The sequence below is a fragment of the Salminus brasiliensis genome, chromosome 3, assembly GCF_030463535.1.
Source record: "Salminus brasiliensis chromosome 3, fSalBra1.hap2, whole genome shotgun sequence".
NCBI lineage: Eukaryota > Metazoa > Chordata > Actinopteri > Characiformes > Bryconidae > Salminus > Salminus brasiliensis.
The window spans coordinates 50379621-50393188 of NC_132880.1; the positions used below are offsets into that span (position 1 = coordinate 50379621).

At 39.7% G+C, this 13568-nt stretch overlaps 2 protein-coding genes across 2 annotated transcripts; both read right to left on the reverse strand.

Moving 5' to 3' along the window:
• Window positions 1-1151: 1151 nt before the first annotated feature.
• On the reverse strand, window positions 1152-4133 carry LOC140551538 (homeobox protein Hox-A10-like). The gene is made up of 2 exons (XM_072674997.1): window positions 3274-4133; window positions 1152-2073 (listed from the first exon to the last, which is right to left on the reverse strand). The coding sequence occupies exons 1-2, from the start codon at window positions 4070-4072 to the stop codon at window positions 1796-1798; spliced, it is 1077 nt and encodes a 358-aa protein (XP_072531098.1). The 5' UTR covers window positions 4073-4133; the 3' UTR covers window positions 1152-1795.
• A 3924-nt stretch (window positions 4134-8057) lies between these two features.
• On the reverse strand, window positions 8058-11051 carry hoxa11a (homeobox A11a). Its single transcript, XM_072674998.1, has 2 exons — window positions 10379-11051; window positions 8058-9283 (listed from the first exon to the last, which is right to left on the reverse strand). The coding sequence occupies exons 1-2, from the start codon at window positions 11031-11033 to the stop codon at window positions 9051-9053; spliced, it is 888 nt and encodes a 295-aa protein (XP_072531099.1). The 5' UTR covers window positions 11034-11051; the 3' UTR covers window positions 8058-9050.
• Between the last annotated feature and the right edge of the window lie 2517 nt (window positions 11052-13568).

Below are 13568 nucleotides of genomic sequence, written 5' to 3' on the forward strand. Positions count from 1 at the left end.
CTTTACACAATTGTAATCACGAAAATAACGTCAACATTTATTTTAACAAGAGTCAACATTTAGCGGTGAATTTAACTGTGGTAATAAAGACAGTTTCGTGTTGCAGAGGTAGAAATGCAATCCCAACAACATGAAACTACCTAAACCACTCGACAGTCCAATCTCCGGGGACAAAGCAACTGGTAGCCAGTTAGAACAATCAGCACCAAAACCAGGACATGAAAGAAAAATGAACTAGGCTAACATAGTTTCAGAGGTAGTATTATTAACAAAACAATAATAATAGGTAGAACAACCTGCTCACCTGAGTTTTCCGAGTGTGTTTCAATCCTGCATGTTTAAATGACAAAATCCAATGTGCAGTCCCGTAGCAGTCTCACAAACCTTCTCCCTCAGTCTGTCTTATCAGAACTGCACTAAGACTCAAAGCTGCAAAGTGACGAGGCTCAAACAGCGGCGAGCCATAAAACGCCACAAAGGCGAGCTAAACTGCCTACACTGCTATGAGAGCTCAAAACACACAGCCAAAGCATTTCCGTTTGCAATGCATGAATCTTGGTATAAAAAGAATCTAGACAAAAATGTGAACAAAAGCAAGCAATAAGCACAAACATACATCGGATTAAGAGTTCAAGCAGGCTTACGGTGATCCAAATAAACCCATATCAAATAAGCGTTGACTTTCCATTTACCAGATGCATATAGCAATCTAAACGCATTTCTGTATTTTTAAGATTAATTCAAAACACTGGAAGCATTGATTTACACGTAGAGGTGTGTGTAAACATACATAGAATAATTTATTCAATCTCCATTGCACAAAAATAATTCATATCACATCTTATACGGAAATCTGATATGTGACAACATATAGAAAACAATGAATATTGTATATTAGAATATATGAAATTCCGTACCCAACATACTCACATTAGAATTATGAATTCACACATTATGAAATTCCATATACACAACACACATCAGTCACATATTAAAATGGCATACATGCATACTTATTTGAATTTGGCAATTTTCGAATATGAAACATGATATATATGTATATATATATATATATATATATATATATATATATATATATATATATATATATATATATATATATATGTCCATATATTATATGTATATGCATACTGAGGTGTACAATAAATATGTACGTATGTTTTTAAATATATGCCCAATCCATAATAATATATGGTCACATATCAGATTTCTAACGGGGCAAAACTGAAGCCACAGGGAGTAGTTTTTGAAGCAATTTTAAGCAATTTTAAGCAATTTACGATTCAGCTAGCCATGTTTACCATGGCCTATCTGTACTTTGAACACACAATCAACACGCACGCGCATATACACATACGCAAAGTCTCGTTCTCCCCTTTTCCTATCTCTGAAACACACAGATGTTTGAGAATTCCATTGCGGAAATACAAACGATGGCACAAAAATATTAAAACCAACATTCAAGACCGTTCCCGCATTTAGACCTCAAAACGACATATTTTCTCAAATTAGCGAGCAGGCTTGCCACTAACAACATAAGATAGGCATTGAAAAAGAATACCTTGAACATACCTTTAAAACATCACTTTTCCCTCATAATAAAGATGTAAATAGACTACACTCAGAGAGAAATAAGAGCAGAGCAACAAACCTCAAACACATTCATGTCGTCAGCAGCTTACACCGGAGAATGTAGACACGAGGCATGCCATACGCGTAAACAGCGCCTTTTAGTAATACTCAGGCGATAACCTGATTTCAGGAGAACCTCCTGTCAGCAAGAAAACCCGTAAGTGTTTGAGAGTTCTCGGACTCGGTTTTCGCGGGTCATTTTCTTCAGTTTCATGCGCCGGTTCTGGAACCATATTTTAACTTGCCTGTCGGTCAGGTGCACGCTGCGGCTAATCTCTAGGCGGCGCTCGCGAGTCAAGTACATGTTGAAGAGGAATTCCTTCTCCAACTCCAAGGTTTGGTGCTTTGAATAGGGGCAGCGCTTCTTCCGGTCACTCTTTGCTGTTAGCCAGTTGGACGAACTCTCCGTTTTAAAGTCTCCTGGATAAAGATGGGCAGATGGACATTGGCTGAAGTGATGGACTATTTTCTGCCTGCATTGTGTATGAATATGCATGTAGAATTAAATGTGTGTGTGTGTGTGTGTGTGTGTGTGTGTGTGTGTGTGTGAATTGTCTACTCTACATTCACGCAAGAATGCCCACGTTTTGCTTTTTGTAAGTCAGTTGTTAGTCAATTTTTTAATGTATGTAGGCTATGTATGTACTTTGTCCATCATATTCATTTAGAAGTTTCAGTCTTGAGAAAATATCTTGTGTTATATTGAATATATAAATGTTAATAATATGCATAATAGCAGTGGATGCTATTATGGATATATAATCATTAGGTTTTTATAGTTTGTGTAGAAATATATGATTTGTATAGTTTGTAGATCATATATACGTGCATTTAATCATTTTACCCATTCTGTTTTTCGCATTGCACCCTAAGCAAAAGGTGTTCTATATAGTTTTTCAAAATATTAATTGAATTCAAGGTGTTTTTTGAGTTGTCATAGAATTGTTTTATTTATTTATTTATTTATTTATTTATATATTTGACTAGGCCTTGGCCATGGACCTTGTCATAAGGTTTTTCTGAGAGCACTTTTTAAGGATTTACTTACTTTGTTTTTCACTTGTCATCACATAACATTTCTTAAATAGTCATATATAGTATTCATTACAAGAGCTTGTAATATTCTCACAATGGATGAATAATACATGATTTACATGACAATACATGATACATGACACAATGATTCATGTTTTCAAATCTTGAAATTAAATTTAATCTGGAATCTAGGGAATCTTTGACCATTTTATCATCTGTCAAGTTCTTAGAGCAAAAGGGGCTCTATTTAGTGATGAAAAAAGATTTTTGGATCATGACAATAGTGGAACCTTTTTGGTGCTGTACAAAAAGTCAGAAAAAAAGGGACTGAAGGCTTTCCACCATTCAGAAGAACTAAATAACCAAATAACCAGGCAAATATGTTGAGTTGTTATTGGTATATGTACAGCCATTTCCTTTACAAAATATTAACTGAGGAACATTTCTTTAAAGCTATAGCTGATGACAAGATGCATGTTATTAAGTCATAGCTATGAACATTTCCATTTCCACTGAAAATATCAATATCAATAAAAAACTGAGCAGCTAGATGTCACATTTTCAGTTAGAAATCTTTGAGCTCACCTTTATTATTTTTTCCTTGACACTCCCTTGGGTGCTCTAGTGGCTCTGGAGATGACAATTCCTCGTCAGCGGTCTCTTGGGTCTCTTCCTTGTCACTGTCTGGGGGAAACTCCTTATCTTTGCTCCTGGCAGGCTCCATGACATCTCCAGGGGTTCGATCGAGAGCTTGTTCTGATTTGGATAGTGGGGCGTCAAACTGGGAAACATCTAAATTCGTTATTGGAACGAGAGTTTGATGGGTCGTGTGGGCCTGCACGCTGTGGGGATAATTCTTGGCATGTGCGTGCATCTCAGATAGCCGGAAGTAGCCTGGTAGGGGGACAGATCTACGATCTACGTAGGATCCTGAAGAAATGCGTGCGCTGGAGAAGTCTTCCATATAGGGGACTGCAGGTGCAGAGCTTTTCAGCGGCTCGTATAGGTAACCCGCGCTTTCCTGTTTGATGTTCCGAGGAGAGAGGCAAGGAGACATGGTATTTCCCTGATGGCTTGCAGACGACGGCATGCGACAGAACCTCGGCGTGTCCATCCACATCTCTAGGCTTCTCTTGGACGCGCCAACTGCGTCATCACCTTCCAGACCTTTTTTAGGACCAGTATATAAGCTGCCATTTGAGAGCCCGTAAGGTTCAAGGCCGAGTCTACCGTTCCTGTGTAGATCCACCATGCTGTCGTTGGATTCAGAGCGCGTGATAATTAAGGAATCCACAATGTTCTCACGACTTAACGGTCCGTTGGTGTACGCCATTGCAGATGTGTGCATTAGCGAGGGGAACTGGGGGTCCTCTCTGGTGGTCATTTTCAGCGCCGAACATGCTGCAGAAGATGAGCCGTCCTCGAGAATTCCTGTCTGCACTCCTGAACTCCTACTGGAAGTGCACAAACACACAGGGCCACGCCCCCAGCAGAGCTACGTCGCCCTCAGGCTTGAGACCAAGTCTGGGCTGGAGCGAATGACGCACGGATTTCTGTTGGTCTTGTCTTTTCTTCTTCTTTCATTCTGTCGCTAAAATTGTGCTCTGAATTTACAAGATTTAAACGGATCAATCAGTTGCAAGTGGATGCATCGAGAAAATTACTGCCAACAAAAGAAAACTGTATATATTACATATTTGTGCAACAAACTGCCGCAATTTAATAATATACTTTGAAAGCCTTAAAATCTATATATTAAACCATAGAAAGCAGATGTGTGTGGGTGAGTGTATTTTCCCAATTTGGAAATGCACATCTGCAAAACACAATTGAGTTAAAATTCATGCACAACATGTATAGAAAAAAGGCTCGCCGCCTGCAGTTAAACGTGTGTGGTGGGTGGAGGCTTGAGTGTGTGTAGCTCTGTTGTGTTTTCAATGCTCGGAATAGCACACACGCAAATCAACAGTACCAAATCTCTCAATAACATCTGAAACGAAGCTCCACTACCTGCGGTTGTCGCGATCTTCACACTAAGACAGACCGCTCTCATCAGGCAAGCTCCGTCTTGTTAAACGTGAAAACGTTGTGTAACAAATAGAAGGGCGTAAAATATCTCCTAATGAGTGTAAGTAGAATACAGGGCACAATGGAAGCCAACTGTAAATTACAACCTACCGCAAAACACAAGAAACAGTCGTGTAAATGTCTACTATTCAGTGCTGAATGGCCTTTCAGGAGAGAAAAAACGAATCTCTAATCAAATCTGAATTACAAGTAGAACCCTAAAGAACGATGTTTACAAGTCACATGGAACAAGAACTGCCTCTGTAACACGATTTATAGTGTCCTCTAAAACGTACTGCATTTTAAACCATAACAATATTGTTCTTGCAATTAATATTTATTCTATAGCAAAATAATTGTAATAACAATATTAGCTTTGGGAACACATACTTTGCAAAAATAAAATTGTAAAGTCCCATTGTATTACAACATTTGACATACTATTGGCTTATCTCGTGCTAAACTGCACTCCATTATAGGCTAAAGTTATTAGTTAGGTCTACATGTATGTGTCGTAAACTGTACACCTATTAACGTTACGCTTTACTGTGTACACTGTCCTGTTCTATTTCAATAGAATTTCTATTTTTTTTGTCCATAATGACATCGTATTTCGTCAATGTGTCCTAAATTATATTAAACCAACAGAGCTACAAATAAAACCATTGCTATAAAATGTAACTTTTTGTACATGTTTGAGTTTTGATTTAATGCTTTACAATTATTGTCACAAAGATCATATTAACCTTATTACAATTATAAATAACAATTACAACATCTAATAGGTGAAAGCGCATGCGCTAGACTTTTTTATGCAACAACAACATCAATAATAATAATAATAATAATAATAATAATAATAACCGTCGAGGATAGATTTGGTTAAGCAGAATTATGTAGCACAAGTACTATGATAAATAAATTGGACATATTTTTTGTATTATATCTCTGTGTGTTATAATCTTGTTTTACAACGATCGTTTAACAAAAAGAACATTCAGTACTGTTTCCTCGGGTCCGCGGACATCAGAGCATGTTAAACCCGAGTAGAGCTCCTTCTTCAAATCTCAGATTGAGCTCGCCGTGAGCGGAAATCATCAACAATAATTTAACATTTTATTTCGAGCTGCGGAAGCTTTTATTTTGCACTGGAGACAAAGACTCCACGTGGACGGTAACAGGACCCTTCTGGCCCTGTCGTCTGCTTGCGCCCCTTCATGTTGTCACTGAATCCCTCGTGCGGAAAAAGCCGATCATGTTGCTCTGCTACAATCTCTATTTCGAATGACATCATTCAGGTTAGAAAACTGAGAACGAATGAAAGGAAGCTTGGAGAAACTCCAGAAGCTGCTATCCCAAACTGGGTCCAACTCAAGACTGAAAGGAGAAACTATGGTCGTGACTGTTGAGGTCACAGTGAATCCAGTTGGTCATAATTTAGCTGCAGTTACATTACAGATCATTTAAAAAAAATGAATCTCATAAATTTTCTTCATAGATGTGGTGAAAAAGGCCTAGCCTGCTGGATACTTAATGGATTTTCTAATCGGGGAAGGCAAGAGAAGCTCGTTTGCTGTGAAATATTTGATTCGGTGGTAAAAGTGGGGTTTTAATGGGCACCACGTCTTTGCGCCATTTTATTTAATTTCATAAGATCAGAAGAGGGGTTATATGCGTTCTAGGGTGAGGAAGTTAATTGCATAAAATATTTTAGAGGTGGTTAAAAAAAAGAACACGTCAGATCGGCACACCTGCATGGCATTGGATTTTGGTCAATGCTAGTAGACCTCAGACCCTAAGAAACCCATTTTCAATGTTGTACGGTTCCTAAATCTTCTAAACTTCCAGGTCATCCAGTACATGGTGCCAGATTAGTAAATAATAAAACCACCTAATGTGCCACGATCAAAGCAATTAATTTCTACAACGCAGCCAATGCAAAATAAAGCAGTCTTCTTTGTTAGCTGTTGTTTTGTGCTTTTACCTGTTACGCAATTTTTGGAGTGTTTAGCCAGTTGTCTCCTTCGCCACCATCCACCATGATCCTACTCGGCCATGACATTGATCTCAAGAGCGCCGCCCGGTGGACACCCAACATGCAACCTAATGGATTTATCACTCCTACTTGCTATTTAACTGAAAATAACTGATGTGACACAACACATATCAAGTACCTATACAAGAAGAACTAGCTGTAATAAGCGAATCTGGACGAATTTGAGTCAAAAGAGGTGATCAGGGGCTGACATTCGTTCCTAGTTGTCTTTTTCGCCCCCAACCCCCACCACCTTGAAAATGCAGCTAATAACCTTGGTTCTGAGACGGTTTATGGCACCGCACTGCAATCGTCCAAATGCTCTAGACGCAGACAGCTTTTATGGCCGCGTTGCTGCAGCAACAGGGAGGATGTCCCAGTAATTAGGCCGAGATTCCTCAGTGCCTCAAAGGATGCGCCAGCCAGGCCTGATCGTTCCACGGAGCATAACCATAAACTTCATTCTTCTCTCTTTCTCTCTCTCTCTCTCTCTCTCTCTCTCTCTCTCTCTCTCTCTCTCTCTCTCGATTGTCATACATGAACCCTACGGCTGTGGTCATAAACTCAGATATTATCTCTGAAAAATTGCGGCCTTGCCAACAGTAAAGTACCCTCAGGTAAAACCTGATCCTGAAAAAAAAACTAAGTCAAAGTAAGGCAGAAACTTAGACCACAACAGTAAAATTAAAATAAAGAAGAAGTTCAAAGTCAGTAGGATGTGCTTGAAGCAAAAAAAGGGCCAGTTATGGCACGCAGAAAAGAAAAAATTGAAACAAACGTAAAACAAAAGTACAAAAGTAAACAAATAAACAAACAAATGGTTAATATGTATAGTCTATAATAATCCTTTTTAAGTTTATTTTAAGGTTTTTGAGGTTTCAACTGCCAGAAACTGGCTTTTGCTAATCTGGTAAAAAAAATGCTTTTCATGCAAAGTATGTATGTTAATTGAGAGAGTTAATTGACACTAGTTAAACTGTTTTTTTTTTTAACCACACAAGTATTTAATTTATTTAACCATGTGAAGTTGTAAGGAGAGTGACTAAAAATAGTTTATATGCAATAGTTTATTTTTATGCATATTCTTCTGATGTTCACTACAACTATTAGGCTACAAAACATCACAAATCAAACACAATTTATGTGATTGGAACTCTTATATTGAGTTTTCCTTTCCACCAACTTTGTTTATTGCTTGCCACAGTTATGATATCATCATCTCTATGATGTTTACTCAGCAAACACACTCTTAATACTTCTCTCAATTGTTTAATTATTGTTTTTTTTTGGAAATATATGATACATGGCATAACAAGCAGTGGAGTTCAGTCGTGTCCATAAAAAATTAAAATGTTCTTCACGTGCCTGTTTCAGAAAACGTGAAAATGTAAACTGTGAAAGAAAAAAAAATCCTTCCTCTTTGGGTGAAAAGGTGATTTTATGTAGTAGGTCCAGATGTAATGAAGAGGACATTCGCTTTTCCTCTAGGCCTCTCCAAAGATAAGTCCGCAAAAGAAGGCTCTGCCTGGCCTGCGTTGCTTTGGAGAGAGTAGTCTTTTTCTTTTCCTCTTGATCGTCGACCGATGTCCTATTTTTTTAGCATTTTTTACGTTAAAAAAGATTTGTTAACTAACAATAACCATGTCCTACTAACACCTAAACTTCGTCGAATGCGTGTGCGGTTTAGAAATGTTATTGCTTCAGAGTCCCTCTGATTTTTCAGTTTATATGCATATGGAGGAAAATGAAACGTCACTACGTACGTGTCGCACTCAATAAATAGCATTACAAGCCGATATAATTAATGAACACAGTTCCTGTGTGGATTTCTGTTTGGTCACACCAATTCTTTAGCCTTAAAGACCCTTCCACACCAACACAACCACTCCCTCCAACACATGACTCTCCAAAAATTTCCAAGCCGTACATTTTGAATCAGAAAAGCAAATTTAGTAATAATAATAATTTAGACTGGACCTCTGTATTGGGATCCAACACAATCGCTAGCACAATGCACGAGGCAGCTGTCCATTCGTTAGCTTTTCAAAACATAATAAAAACTGCTGACCATAGAAACGAGCAACATATGCATTCGCTAAATAACCCGTAGACAACGTGGCTCATGCTCACTGTCATTGCATCAAGTCAAAGCGAATGCCGCCGTCCTCGAACTTGAAATTAACCGCTGAACATCGTTATCGCCTCATTGTTAACGCGCGTGTTATTGCAGCACTTGTTTAGGCTGTGTTGTCCATGTGTCCTATAGCAAAGGGTTCGTGGTGTAGTACTGTAAACGGTCCCGATTCAGTTTCTTCTCCTTCATGCGCCTGTTCTGAAACCAGATTTTGACCTGACGGTCGGTTAAGTTGAGCATTCTGGAGAGCTGAAGCCTTTTCTCTTTGTTGATGTACACACTAAAGAAGAACTCCCTCTCCAGTTCGCGGATCTGGTATTTGGTGTAGGGACATCTTTTCTTCCGAACTCTGGGTGTATCTGGAAGGCACATAGAAGATATTCAGATGAGCATGCATACTACCTTTCCTTGCAATGGCTCTTCAAACTAAACGTTCTAACTAAGCTTTATTAAACAGTAGAATTACTGTAAAACTGTATACTGCCGCGATGTTTACAATGTATTGTGATCAATTCAACAACACATGCTTACTATTGTGCTTTTTAAAACCAAATATTAACGTGCATAAAATGTATTTATCCCAAAAATGTTTTTACTTGCAATAAGATTGAGCACATTTTTCAAAATATATGTAAACATGTGTTGAATACATTAAACATACATGGATATTAAATAGACATACATGTAGTAAACATATAGGAGAATACAATACACGTACAGTACATATATGTATGATCCATATGTAATTTAAAATTGAAAAGATGCATTTATGTAAATTTCCCACATTCAAATATATGTCATATATTTGAATTCGGTATATTGTTATATATCGGTTTTATGTATTGTTTTCCAATTGTTTACTAATACCATCTGTTAAAGTATAATATTAAATGTACAGTATCACTGCTAGCATTTGAAAATAATAGCAAGCTCACATGTGCAATTTATAAAGCATTAACAATCTCATTTCACTACTCAATTGCTATTCTTAGCTAAAAGTATAAACGCGTGTAAATATAAACGTTTCGTCTTTAACGTACTTGTTGGTTACCTTTGCGCACCCAGCCCAGCGTGCACGCTTCCCACACGCTCTCACACACCCACAAGGGCTTTTTAACGCAAATAACCCGTGAAAGTAGCATTTATAATTTTACAGAGTCATGTGAGAAGCCGGTTGCTCTGACTGTTGCTATGGCCACTTTACAAATCACTGCACTACCAGGTTTTAAAGTTCAAGTCAAAAAGCTGCTCTGGTCTGGAGTATTTCATGGCCAATTTCAATTCCAAGCACGTGATTCTCACAGTTTATAAGTAGGTTTTGTTGGGGAAATCTCGAGCCCTCAATAAACCTTATACGCTTATAAAACAGCATATAAAATTTTTAACAGCAGCGCGCAAGATTGCAAACTTTCTCTCGTGACAGGGTGAGTCGCTGCGCGAGCTGCTCTACTCACTGCTCATTCCGCTCCTCTTTTCCTCGTTGTTGCCGGAAGAGGACTCGGGGCTGCTGGTCTCGCCTCGCTCCTTTCCCTCCGCGTCCTGCTCTGGTGCGGGCGCGGCGCTCTGCTGCTTGCCAGACGGTTGCTGTTGTTGTTGCTGCTGCTGCTGCTTGCCCACCGCCGTGTACTCGTCACCGGGCGCGTTTTCCAAGTTGCCATAGGCGGTGTCAAAGAACTGGTCGAAGGCTTGTGGCAGCACGCCGTTCCTCCCTATGCTTCCGTAGAAGGTCGACGACGAGCTCGAACCAGACGTGGGGTGGTGGTGGTGGTGGTACACAGCGGAACTGTTCTTCGCCAGTATTTCCCCAACACCGGTCGAGGCTGGCAAGCATTCTCGGTGCACCACGTCCTCCCCCGGATAGCACTGAGCCAGTGGCGCCCGGTGAGGCCACTTTCCGGGCGCGTCAAACGCATAGTCCCGGAACGTCACCTCCCTCACCGGCTGGACCTGCGGCAGGTTGGACGAGTAGGAATACGGGACGGGACGAGAAGTAGGGCTCTGCGAGAGAAACGAGGGCAGCGTAGGGAAGTCTGCGCCCGGTACGTAGTATGTACAGCTGGGCAGATACATGTTGGAACCGACGGGAACCCTCTCGTCGAAATCCATCATTTGGGGGCTCGAGAAGGGGGGGTGCTGTTTTCCTAGCTCGGGCTAGCGAGAGCCGTGCCCAGCTGCGTCCTCAACATGGCTCGCGAGCGCACGCGCTCCTCTCGCCCTCCCTTTGAAGCCGAGTTCGCAAGGAAGAAATTTTGAGACGTAGGCTGACGTGGAAATCCATCTCCATCCATTCCAAGAGAGGCCACGGTCACGTGACCCACGCCAGAAATTGACAGATTTCTCTCTCTCTCTTTCTGTGTGTATCTCTCTCTCTCACTCACACGCACACACACGAGAGAGAGGGAGCGAGTGTGTGCGTACGCCCTTATTCAGTAAGTAAGACACATATAGGCTTGTTCGCTGGTAGTTTTGACAGCGCTGGTTAACCGCTGTTCACCACAATGAAGTAGGCCTGGTGATTTTTTTTCAAAGCAAAACGTGTTTTTTTTGGATTTAAACATGTAAACAACAACACCAAAACAAAGGACACATCAATGCCAAGAGCAATACAGTGGGCAAAATCAATGTCAAAGGACTGTCTGCATACACCATTCTTGAGTTTACTTAAGAACCAGTGTTGAAGGACATAAACAAAGCGTTTCTCTCATTTAAGACACTAGATCAGGTTTGTTTGACGCTGTTGAGGAAGATGACCAACTAAAACAAACCATCTGCTAAAACAAAATCACGTCGTTACATATAGGGTATTTTGCCTTTTGGTGGCCATTCAATTGGCTGTGCATCGTCGTTGTCACGAAAAGGCTTGTGCCTCCGTTTGTCATGACATAGTGTTTTTCATTCTCTTGTGAGGTTGCTGTGTTGGAAATATGAGGTTTCTGTGGGACAGTGGCTATATATATGTAGATGTATGTTCATATGAAAGACCAGAGGAGTCGTTTTACTAGTCCCTTAACTACATAACTGCAGACTAAACAGAAGAACCATTTTCGATCTGCATTAAGCAACGTGATTCAGCATATAAGGCTAATGAAAAAAACATCATTAGAAATGTTCACAGATTTCACAAGTTTGAAGGTTGTCGGTGTGATGCCTTTTTGGACACATTGTGCCAGTGTAGACCAAGAGTCATCCGCACGGGACGGAACGTTAGTGTCAATGTGAAAATAATGACCGTAGAGAGACTACCTTGATCTTCAGACGGTGTTTGCGAAATGTTGATTTTGGACTTCAGTTGAAAACGTTCTCCTACTCGACCTCTATAGAAACGCACACACAACACCCACTCACGAAGAAAGTTCTAGTGTTTTTACAAATATTTTACAAATTGCAAAAATCGGACATTTTAAAATGTCATTAAATGCTAAATCTGTTTTATTTGTACTAATAACTCATGCATTGTTTAAATGTATTGTGTGAGTTTTCGTGTAAAAATAGTTACATTCAAATTAAAGGCTCAAACTGAAAACTTTTTTATTAAACAACAGCAAGTCCAAAAAAATTAAAACAACATTTAGTAATTGCATTCGTGAACCTTAAAGCAAATGCAAATTTGTATTGTCAATCATTTAGTTTTTTAGTTTATTTTTATATTTTAACAAAGACATTTTAATTCCTATTAGTATTTCGTGTTAATTGCTTGTATGGTTCAATGAGCCAAATTAAAGTACAATGAAACCGATCTGGTATGTCTAATTAAACATGTATAGTGTTTTCTTTAGCATTTTACACGAAAATAAAGTTTTACTTTAAACGATTTTCCCTCTTTGATGATTTAACTAACAGTTGTATTGTTGGGTGGTGTGTAATATTAGCAGTGCTCACTGGGGTCTGAGAATAATCTGGTGTGACCGTAAGTGCTAAAGCCCGATTAGGCTCCGGAGGTCCCCACATCGCCCCCTGCTACACTTCTTCTTAATTCCTAAGCATGGAGCACGTCTCTCCTGAACGCACACGACGATCGAGTAACTCGAGCTTCAAAAAGCATGGCCTTTAAAACCACGTGGACGGATCGACATGTAAAATAACGAATTTCGAAGCCACCCGTGTCGCCTTAATCCAGATCCAGTGTAGTCTCGGTGGTGAAGTGACCTTTGCTTGCAAAAAATTGACGGAAAACAAAACGGTGGCCTCGAGACCACACGCTCCGCCTCTTCGTCAACTCCTGACTGTGTGTTGGAAAGCTTTCAGCAGTAATTGCGGCCTGGGTGCGACGGAAACACGGGACAGGGACAGACCTAAAGTTATACGGGGACTTCTTTATTTATTTTTGTTGTTGTTCCTTTAGTTCTGATGTTTTCATTTCACCCAGCAGACAAGACGGAGGTCCAGCACGCATAGACACACACATACATTCCATACAAACACTGACCAACAAAAAACCACAAAGAATCTGAAACACATGTAAAAACAATGAAAGAACGTGTTCTGCTCCATTGTTCAGTATGCAGGTAAGTTTTGACCGCTAAGAATGTAATGGATCATGAATTTAAAATGTCTTGACGTTTGATGAGCCGAGCGTGGGTAGACATTCTTTGTGGTTTTATGGATTATAACAGAAATTGTACCTCAATTTCGATTGTAATCTAT